Source organism: Oryzias latipes, chromosome 20, assembly GCF_002234675.1.
Source record: "Oryzias latipes chromosome 20, ASM223467v1".
NCBI classification, from domain to species: Eukaryota; Metazoa; Chordata; class Actinopteri; order Beloniformes; family Adrianichthyidae; genus Oryzias; species Oryzias latipes.
The window spans coordinates 5,070,661-5,081,891 of NC_019878.2; the positions used below are offsets into that span (position 1 = coordinate 5,070,661).

An 11,231-nucleotide genomic window follows, 5' to 3' on the forward strand; every position below is an offset into this window, starting at 1 on the left:
GTTTGACTTCCTGCCATTGACTGGATTTCAGAACAGGACTGTGACAGCACCCATAAAAAATGGTTTACTTCCAGCTACAATGAAATGAAATCTATCCGTGCAATATGAGCAAAATATATGTAGTGGCTGTTAAAGGCATAAAAGTCCAGATTTTATTTTTCATTTCTGATGACGAAGATTCTCTTCCAAACCATGTTCCTATTACAAAGTTATCAGCTGCAGCTCAGAGAGGTCCCTGTTTAAGGGCAAACGCTTATATAAACGGACATCAAGACGCCAGGTCATCTTTGTGAGGAGCTGTTCTCAACTGATCCCCTTAGTAAAATAAGGGTTCACTAAAAAAAACCCCTGCTTCAACAGTGTCAATCTTTGTGCAGCTTCTTCACCTCAAGGCTAACCAGCTTCCTTTGCGTAATTCAGTTGCAATAATTAGCTTTCCTTCCTTTGAAGCTTTCACAAGTGTGTGAACATTGACTACTCTGAAGAGTAGTCTGTTTTTTACATCTCACTTTGTCACAGCTGTTTTTCCTTATGTGTTTAAGAATTCCAGGTAAAGTCTTCAAATCCTGATTTAGAAGTTGTATTTGGATCTGGACCATTTCAATAATCTGGTTCCAACATCACACAGAACTAATTCTAGAAATTTCAAGATTGGTCCGGATGATTCCAAACATTTCACAGATGAATTTTTCTTGATGTTTTCTGAGGTTGATGAACGACGTCTGAGCTAAACATCGATCAGAGTAAAGAATACTTTTTAAATTAATTTGTGCTGTCCTGATGCTGTTACAACGGGGATTGTGTGAATTTTGGATACACAGAGTTTGTTTTTGTCTAATTTTATTGTATACTAGGCTAACTTTCATTTTTATATCTTTTCCTTTCACTTTACTTTTGGGTTTTGGATCAGAAAGAAGAGAGTGAAGAGGATTTATAGGGGAAAGCATGGGTAACAGAAGAAGGAGGTAAAATTGAGTTTGTGTATTAGACGGTGGTGTGTGTCAGAATAAGCCATGTACAAACCAAAAGGTGGGATTTCAATTGGGTTGCTGGGGGGCTTGTTGGATTATTGGACACCTCAAGCACCCAAGGTCTCCACATTTCTTAGTACGGGTGTGTATTGGCACACCCCTACTTTATTTATTCATTTAAATATACCAAATAAAATAAAAAATAAAACAGAGAGGTTAATCATTTCAAATGATCACAAGCCTTTGATATTGTTAAAAGACAAGATTTAAAAGTGGAGGAGTCAGCAGTAAGAAAGTCAAAGTGAGGCCTGGAAGAGATAAAAGCGTTTTCCAAAGCAAAAACACGACAACCTGTCGTGTGGTTCGCTGTGGCACATGAAGTCCAAAGCAGCCTAACAGCTAAGAGTCGATCTTGGCGGTCATTGTGTTCCTCAAAAAAGGTGAGATTCTAGTCTTGGGATGCTGAAAAATGTGAAGATGTTGGTAATCTGGAGATAAAACTGAAGTCAAAACTATATATGTGCCTCTGGTTCGACATCAGAAATTTGTGTTGTACCTTCTCCAAGTGTTTAAAGTTGAGCTGGCAGCAAAATCTGGTCACACCATAAGTTTACATAATATGCAGCCACCAGCTCTCCAACATTACCAGGATATTACTAAGAAAGTTGCATCCAAAGTGGATTTGCATTTATTTTTATAAAATATCGAGTTTGATGCAGGTTTTATCCTTTTATTTTCTTGTCTTTATTTGCCATGCCTTAAAGACTGCGGAGAGAATCCACACTTGCAAAGGGAGAACATGCAAACTCCGCACAGAAAGGTCCCCATTGATATTGTGTTTTTTCATGTCCCCCAGCCGGGACTTGAACCGGAGGCCTTTTTGCTGTGAGGCAAGAGGGCTAACCACTGCGCCACCGTGCAGCCAAAGAAAGAAAATGTTATATTTAAATATCTAACTTCCAGGAAGATCTTCAGAACGTGTGTGGAAGACCTGCAACATGTCAAGCAGATTTTACTCGCAAATGTCAGAGTACATTTTATTTTATATATGCCTACCAAAAAAAGGGAAGATAGTAAAAGTAATTATACTTTTACTATCCCATTTAAAAATGAAAAAAATACCCAAACTAGAAAAACAAAAATTCAAACCCTTAGAAATAAAAACAAAATCTAAGTACTTTAAGAGAAGTTTAATGTAAATACTGAATTTAAGTTGTCAAAATGTTTGGATTTTTTCCCTTTGTATTTTTTTTTGGCTTGGTTAGTTTCTCAAAGTTAGCCTAAATCAGTTTGTTGGTTCCGTATTTTGCTAATTGTCTGAAATTTAATTCATTTGAATATTTATACTTTTAATGACAGTCCATATTTGAATTGAAGTGTATAGTTGAAGTGTATATTTGAATAATTATTTATAATTTCAAAACCGAAACATAATGTACCTGTTTTGTAAAAAGAAGGTGACACAATAAATTTACTCCTCACACATTGAGAAGGAACTTTAAATAACTTTAAATAAAAATGACATTCTAAAAAAAAAAAGAAAAAGGACTTGACTTGCATCAAGAATGAGTAGGATGTGTTGGAGAGTATCCAAAATAAAACTTCCTTCAGATTTAAAGGGAAAAGCTTGGGTTGTGTTTTTCTCTCTCTGTGGTTTACTACCAACACTCTCACAGACTGGTACCAGTTCGTATAGCAGGGACTATGGGAGCACTGGCTCTCACCACACACAAGCAAGTGCAGTTTATGAAATCCTTGGTCTTTCTGCAACTGGAATCTGCCCACAGATAGCACTTGGGGAGCTGTTCTCTCTCAGAGAATATTTATGAAAGTTTGGTGCCATTTCAATAAGGAAGATCTACCTCAATGTCCAGGTATGCTGGTTTTCCCCGTTCTCCCCACTTTCATCCCGTTCTCCCCACCTTTGCCCTGTTCTCCCCACTTTTGCCCCGTTCTCCCCACCTTTGCCCCGTTCTCCCCACTTTTGCCCCGTTCTCCCCACTTTCATCCCGTTCTCCCCACCTTTGCCCTGTTCTCCCCACTTTCATCCCGTTCTCCCCACTTTCATCCCGTTCTCCCCACCTTTGCCCTGTTCTCCCCACTTTTGCCCCGTTCTCCCCACCTTTGCCCCGTTCTCCCCACTTTTGCCCCGTTCTCCCCACTTTCATCCCGTTCTCCCCACCTTTGCCCCGTTCTCCCCACTTTCATCCCGTTCTCCCCACCTTTGCCCCGTTCTCCCCACTTTCATCCCGTTCTCCCCACCTTTGCCCCGTTCTCCCCACTTTCGTCCCGTTCTCCCCACCTTTGCCCCGTTCTCCCCACTTTCGCCCCGTTCTCCCCACCTTCGCCCCGTTCTCCCCACCTTCGCCCCGTTCTCCCCACCTTCACCCCGTTCTCCCCACTGTTGCCCCGTTCTCCCCACTTTCGTCCTGTTCTCCCCACCTTTGCCCCGTTCTCCCCACTTTCATCCCGTTCTCCCCACCTTTGCCCCGTTCTCCCCACTTTTGCCCCGTTCTCCCCACTTTCATCCCGTTCTCCCCACCTTTGCCCCGTTCTCCCCACTTTCGTCCCGTTCTCCCCACCTTTAACCCGTTCTCCCCACCGTTGCCCCGTTCTCCCCACTTTCGTCCCGTTCTCCCCACCTTCACCCCGTTCTCCCCACCGTTGCCCCGTTCTCCCCACTTTCGTCCCGTTCTCCCCACCTTTGCCCCGTTCTCCCCACTTTCGTCCCGTTCTCCCCACCTTCACCCCGTTCTCCCCACCGTTGCCCCGTTCTCCCCACTTTCGTCCCGTTCTCCCCACCTTCACCCCGTTCTCCCCACCGTTGCCCCGTTCTCCCCACTTTCGCCCCCTTCTCCCCACCTTTGCCCCGTTCTCCCCACCGTTGCCCCGTTCTCCCCACTTTCGACCCCTTCTCCCCACCGTTGCCCCGTTCTCCCCACTTTCGCCCTATTCTCCCCACTTTCACCCCGTTCTCCCCACCTTCGCCCCGTTCTCCCCACCTTCGCCCCGTTCTCCCCACCTTTGCCCCGTTCTCCCCACCGTTGCCCCGTTCTCCCCACTTTCGCCCTGTTCTCCCCACTTTCGCCCTGTTCTCCCCACTTTCGCCCCGTTCTCCCCACCTTCGCCCCGTTCTCCCCACCGTTGCCCCGTTCTCCCCACTTTCGCCCCGTTCTCCCCACCTTCGCCCCGTTCTCCCCACCGTTGCCCCGTTCTCCCCACTTTTGCCCCGTTCTCCCCACTTTCGCCCCGCTTTCGCCCCGTTCTCCCCACCTTCGCCCCGTTCTCCCCACCTTCGCCCCCTTCTCCCCACCGTTGCCCCGTTCTCCCCACTTTCGCCCTATTCTCCCCACTTTCGTCCCGTTCTCCCCACCTTCACCCCGTTCTCCCCACCGTTGCCCCGTTCTCCCCACTTTCGTCCTGTTCTCCCCACCTTTGCCCCGTTCTCCCCACTTTCATCCCGTTCTCCCCACCTTTGCCCTGTTCTCCCCACTTTTGCCCCGTTCTCCCCACCTTTGCCCCGTTCTCCCCACTTTTGCCCCGTTCTCCCCACTTTCATCCCGTTCTCCCCACCTTTGCCCTGTTCTCCCCACTTTCATCCCGTTCTCCCCACCTTTGCCCCGTTCTCCCCACTTTCGTCCCGTTCTCCCCACCTTCACCCCGTTCTCCCCACCGTTGCCCCGTTCTCCCCACTTTCGTCCTGTTCTCCCCACCTTTGCCCCGTTCTCCCCACTTTCATCCCGTTCTCCCCACCTTTGCCCCGTTCTCCCCACTTTTGCCCCGTTCTCCCCACTTTCATCCCGTTCTCCCCACCTTTGCCCCGTTCTCCCCACTTTCGACCCGTTCTCCCCACCTTTAACCCGTTCTCCCCACCGTTGCCCCGTTCTCCCCACTTTCGTCCCGTTCTCCCCACCTTCACCCTGTTCTCCCCACCGTTGCCCCGTTCTCCCCACTTTCGTCCCGTTCTCCCCACCTTTGCCCCGTTCTCCCCACTTTCGTCCCGTTCTCCCCACCTTCACCCCGTTCTCCCCACCGTTGCCCCGTTCTCCCCACTTTCGTCCTGTTCTCCCCACCTTTGCCCCGTTCTCCCCACTTTCGTCCCGTTCTCCCCACCTTCACCCCGTTCTCCCCACCGTTGCCCCGTTCTCCCCACTTTCGCCCCCTTCTCCCCACCTTTGCCCCGTTCTCCCCACCGTTGCCCCGTTCTCCCCACTTTCGACCCCTTCTCCCCACCGTTGCCCCGTTCTCCCCACCTTTGCCCCGTTCTCCCCACTTTCGCCCCCTTCTCCCCACCTTTGCCCCGTTCTCCCCACCGTTGCCCCGTTCTCCCCACTTTCGCCCCCTTCTCCCCACCTTTGCCCCGTTCTCCCCACCTTTGCCCCGTTCTCCCCACTTTCGCCCTATTCTCCCCACTTTCACCCCGTTCTCCCCACCTTCGCCCCGTTCTCCCCACCTTCGCCCCGTTCTCCCCACCTTTGCCCCGTTCTCCCCACCGTTGCCCCGTTCTCCCCACTTTTGCCCTGTTCTCCCCACTTTCGCCCTGTTCTCCCCACTTTCGCCCTGTTCTCCCCACCGTTGCCCCGTTCTCCCCACTTTCGCCCCGTTCTCCCCACTTTCACCCCGTTGTCCCCACTTTCGCCCCGCTTTCGCCCCGTTCTCCCCACCTTCGCCCCGTTCTCCCCACCTTCGCCCACGTTTTCCCCACCTTTGCCCCGTTCTCCCCTTCTGACTCCTTGATTCTGGCCTTATTCATCATCATTATCTGGGCTCTGGGGTCTCTTCACTTGGTCTGAGGTCATCACAAACATGCAACACGGCTCCTGCCTTGAGCCCAACCGCCAAAGACAAAGGGCACACTTTCAAGATCTCTCCTTATTGAAGTGTGAAGCAAACTGAAAGCTTATTTTAAGTGCTGACAGAGAGACATGTGAAAACCACAAACACCCGACCCTGATGAGCTCAAAACCAAAAGGATGACCTCATATTTGACACTTTCAAAGCTGGAAGGTTGTAGCCCAAGGCAAAAAGCTTCTTCTTGACAAACGGGTAAAGACGTAGAGGATTTTGTCTCAGTAGCTGCTGATTGTTTGTTTAAAAAAAAAACCTGAAAAGAAAATTCAAGAACAACATTATTTCTCTGTTGCTCTGGTGAGAAAAATCTTGTTTTTTATACAGATATTTGTTGTTTTTAATTTTTTTCTTAATAATGCTCAAATTGATTTTTTGTTTTTCAAGGTGAAATTGTAGTGTAGGCTACTCCTTGTGTAAAAAGTTTATGAAAAAACATTTGCACATATAATTAATCTCCAAATTCCGGTTTGCTTCCTGCAGTTCCAGCGCTGTCTGCTTTATTTAAGAGCAGTTTTAATAAAAACCTTGGAACCTTTTTCTTATACTTCCACAGAGAGATGAAGAATGCTTGTAGCGGTTTAATGGCAGCTCTGTCTGTTGTTGCGCTGTGTTACTCTATGTTACTGAGTTCCATCTGTTTTTCAGGTGAGCTACTTTTTTTTCTAAATTATTTACCTGCTTTTCAGATCTTTCTATTTTTCATTTTTAATGTGAGGTCATTGAAGAAAACATGTTAACAAGAGAACTGATATCCCCTTCATGACATCTTTGCAACTCTAGCACTAACAGGTGTCTTACCAGGTGTCCACTTATTTTATTAAGTGTTTGTTCTAAGATTTTTGGTTTTATCTGTTGGTATGAGAAATTGCTAAATCTGGCTTTCTCTGCTCTAATTCTAAAGCCTCCACTTGTAAACAAAAAGATCCATTAACATCTTTATTTTCCTCGCCTGAGCTGCCATCTGCTCTAAACTGTGCGGCTGGATAGCTCCAATTTGCTCGCCGTTTTTTGCTACGCTGCTGTTAGCTTGGGCTTGTGAGGCACTTGTTGGCAGTGGGAGAGAGAATGTAAACAAAGATGTAAACAAACATGCTGGGAAATTAGCTTGGCTAACTTCTGCGCCAACAGTCCAACCCCAAAAGCGGATTTCCAATGAGATCTTGCTGATGTCCACACATACAATGTCCTAGAAAGCGAACACAGGCTTTTTGATTTTAGCTCAAAACCGCATCATCATAAATACAAGACCCCTGAGAAGGATTTTACAATAGAAAAAAAATAGTTGGAGAAAACACGCTGACATTAAACCAAAAATTAAAGACCTTTCAGATGTGGAACTAGAATAAAGTCCACTCAGTCCTTCCTGTGTTGTAAAACTTTCTTATCATGTGTTTAATTTTGTTCATTGCTATAATGTATCTACATCAGTTGCATTAAGATTTGCCATATAAACACATTTTGACAAATTCTTGCAACTGATTCTCATTCACATTATTTTGATCATTATAGGAGTTTTGGCTGATTGTAATTTACCTTCACATCTTTCCATCTCTGCACCAAAGAAGATAAAAGCCTTGAGTGGATCCTGTCTGATAGTCCCATGCAATTTCACTGTGAAACTAGAAAAAGACTTGGAGGAAAAGGAAGGAATCCTCGGACTGTGGATCAGAAGTTATTCACTTTCCTATCATCCAAAGCTTGTTAGCAGCAATGAAACAACAAACCAAAGTAAGAGGAAGATTCTTGGAAACCTGAAAGAAGAAGACTGCACCACTCAGTTTTCTCATCTAGAAAAGATTCCTCCAAACATATATTTCTTCCGAATTAAGAGTAAGACATTGGATGCAATAGCTAACTGTGATCCGGTACAAATAATAGTTACAGGTAAGAAAGTTATAGCTTTTATAAATTGTTAAAGACCTGTTCCAATGTAAATTGTGTTTTGAACATGTTTTTGTGGCATTTTTCTCATGATGAAAGACATTTGTAAAGAAAAATAAGTTTAAATTTGCATTTCTGAGTATTTCTTTATTCAGACTGTGGTTAATCAGGAGCAGATGAAAAGAAAACACAGTTTGAAAAAGATTGTAGCAGACATTTTGCAGTTGCTATGACAATCCAGAGTCTCCTGCTCTGCTCCATTCTGATGCGACCACCGTCAGACAAATAGACCCACGAACATCTTTGTTTTTCCCATCTGAGCTGGAATCTGGATCAAACCTGTACAGCTGAATGGCTCCAAAATTGCTCACCCTGCTTGTTGCATCAATAATTTTAGGTTAGGGTTGTGAGGAGCTGTAAGCTAGGATTGCTACTGTACATTTGGAAAGAGTTGAATGCATAATTTGACAAAGACAGTAGACGATCTTACTGACTAAAGTTTATTAAGTTTATTTTGTGTGTGTATTTTGCGTGTTTGATGTGGAAGCACAGATTCTCCTCAGAGTCCCAGCATTGAAATCCCATCTGATCTAAAGGAGGGGGCGTCTGTCTCCATCACCTGCTCGGCTCCCACTCCCTGTCCTGACTCCCCTCCTGAACTCACCTGGAATCTCCAACCAGACTCTCAGGGAAAAACGGCGAAAAACACGGATGGAAGCTTTACGACTAAAATCAAGAAGATCGTCATTCTGTCAGACACTCATGATGGCTTAATCATCATCTGTTCTGCCAGATATCCTGTGAATGAAGGACCACCAAAGACAGCAGAGACACACATGACTCTCGGTGTTTCATGTAATTGATCTGTCAGCACATCACACTTCAGCTGCTTCTGATGAATAAAGTTTCTGTGTGTCCTTTTCCTTAGATGCTCCTAAGAACACCTCAGCATCTATCAGTCCAGCAGCTGTAGTGTCAGCAGGTAGCTGGGTGACGATGACCTGTTCCAGCAGAGCCAGGCCTGCTGTCATCAACTTCAGCTGGTTCTGGAGCAGCAAAGATGGAGATGTGAAAGTAGCTGAAGGAGAATCTTACAGCCTGAATGTCACGGGAGGAGGAGTTTATTACTGTGTGGCTACAAATGATCTGGGGAACCAAACGTCCCCAAAGATTGATCTAAACACTGCAGGTAAATTATAAAATTTGACTCTTTTGAGATCCAAAAATTAAAGATTTTCTTAGCTCCAGAGGGGAAAAAAAAGTGTTTTACAAAGGTATGATTTTCTTTTTTTGTTAGAATCTTCAAACAGTTTATTAAAGGTTATTGATTTAGAGCAAAAACATTAAAAAACAACGTGCTGTCTTACAGATAATCTAGAGTTCTGGATTGTTATCCGTGTTTCCCTGAAGATCCTGGCAATCATAATTCTCTACAATACACTCATCATCTTTCAATGGTGAGACAAACAGTAGTTTAACTAATATTCATGTTTAGTGTTCAATAATTTATGGAGATTTTGTCCTTTTGTTTTCTTTTAGCATCTTTTCATCAAGAAGATCCGGCTAACCTGAGGAAATGAACTGAAAACCAAACTAAATACCCTTGTGGGTTAAAAGGTCAAGCATTAATAGCCTGGACAACTGCTGTCTAGGATTTGGTGTGATCTTATCTCAAAGGAACACATTAAAGAGCATCCATCCATTTCCAGAAGCTATTGAATCCCTTTCGGGGTCATGGGGTCGCCGGAGCCAACTCAGCTACTGTCGGGTGAAGGCGGGCTTCACCCCGAACAGGTCAACAGTCTTTTGCAGAGCCACAAATATATACACACTCACATGCACACCGAGGGGCAATTCAGAGACACAAATTAACTTATGAAGCATGTTTTTTTGGACTTTGGGAGAAAGTCAGAGTGCTCAGAGAAAACCCACACATGCACGGATTCCTTGCATGCTGGCTGTTAGAAATCTGGAAAGTAGACAATCAGAGCACAGTTTTAATGGGCATCCAATGGACGGCCTACAGGCACTTAAGTATCACGTGCATACACATGCGTGCGACACTTGCCCGGGGTTAGTGGGGAGGGCACCACAATTATAGGTTCCCTTTGCTTGGCGTCCCTTAAGGTAACCACACAAGCCTCCAGGGAGGGAAGTGCAAGATACACCTGCACTCCCCTTAAAATACGGCTGGTCCTCTCTACTACCCTTCACTGGCTCGGACAACCCAAAAACCCGCAACACTCATCCAGATCAAACCATGTTCGGTGCATGGGACTGAGGCTTTAGTTCGATTGGTGAGTCTTACTTTGGTAAATGGCGTATACTTATATAGCTTTTTTCTACCTTCATCGAAATTGTCCCTAGTTGTAACTGTGAGTGTGTGTAGTTGTTTGTCTGTGTGGCCTTGCAATGACCTGCACTGACTGGGATAGGCTTGGGATGGAATACAGTAAATATAATGTTTTTTTCTTTTATCAAGAAATGAAAATGTTACAAATAAAGTGTAAAAGTAATTTTACATCTATTACACACAAAAGCAACTCATTTCTTTCCAAAACACTGGTCTCAAAATCCTACATTTTATCTTTGTATCCTTGTTGTGAGAGGCTTAACGTTCACAAAGCTTTGTGCTGAAATTAGCAACATTCATCCAAATGTACATCTCTATGATGCCATTGTCCAGGTCATGTTCTGGCAATAGTCCATTAACCTAAATTCTCTTTTTCAAATAGTGTAACGTGATTTTTTTAAATTAATTTGTATGTACACCTACACCACAAGCAATGTAATGGAACAAATTCTACACTCATCAGTAATCAAAGTTAAAGGCTGCTGCTGCTGCTGCATGTTTAAGTTGCGGTTGATCAGATGGGAGGACAGAAGAGTTGATGTCATGTTGAAGAGCCCAGCATTCTAACTTAACAGACATCCGAGCCCTTAAAAGTCAACTTTTTTAATGAATTTTTAATAAGATTTGTTCTGCCAATAGATTTTTAGAACAGAAATTTAGACCTGTGTCAATTATTAAATGTTTTTTTACGCTCTTATTGAGGAAAGTGTTAAAGAATAGAAAATAGAGCCAAGTCACATGTTTTGTACTCTTGTTACACGAGCCACTAAATGTGCTGAATAAAAGCTAAAGGGAAAACTGAATTGATGTTTCTCTTACACTTTAACACACAAAAAGAAAAAGAGGCGTGCAACAGGAACTCACCAGAACAGGTCATTGCCCCCTGCAGTATCTCAACACAATGTAGCTTGGACAGAAGACACCGACTTGAAGGAGAACACGGGCCTTCAACAGCTCATGGACCAGCTCTGACAAAAGTCAGCATTCATCATGGGGACAGTTTACTAGAGGATGTTATAATATACCAAATCTTGAAAGTGATATGAATACATGTACTCGAACATCAGAGTAGTACATAGGAAGAGTCTTGAGCTCATGCATCTTAAAGTCACAGAGGGTGGGGGGAAAGAAAATATTGTCATGAAAATGTAGAATGTAAACCAAATCAGGGGGAG

At 44.7% G+C, this 11,231-nt stretch overlaps 1 protein-coding gene across 1 annotated transcript; it reads left to right on the forward strand.

Annotated features, from left to right (window-relative positions):
- The first annotated feature begins 5,630 nt into the window (after nt 1–5,630).
- Nucleotides 5,631–10,894, forward strand: LOC105356640 (sialoadhesin-like). The gene is made up of 6 exons (XM_011488659.3): nt 5,631–6,467; nt 7,332–7,706; nt 8,256–8,558; nt 8,632–8,892; nt 9,073–9,160; nt 9,243–10,894. Exons 1-6 carry the CDS (start codon nt 6,380–6,382, stop codon nt 9,268–9,270), a joined length of 1,143 nt encoding a protein of 380 aa, XP_011486961.2. The 5' UTR covers nt 5,631–6,379; the 3' UTR covers nt 9,271–10,894.
- Nucleotides 10,895–11,231: the final 337 nt, after the last annotated feature.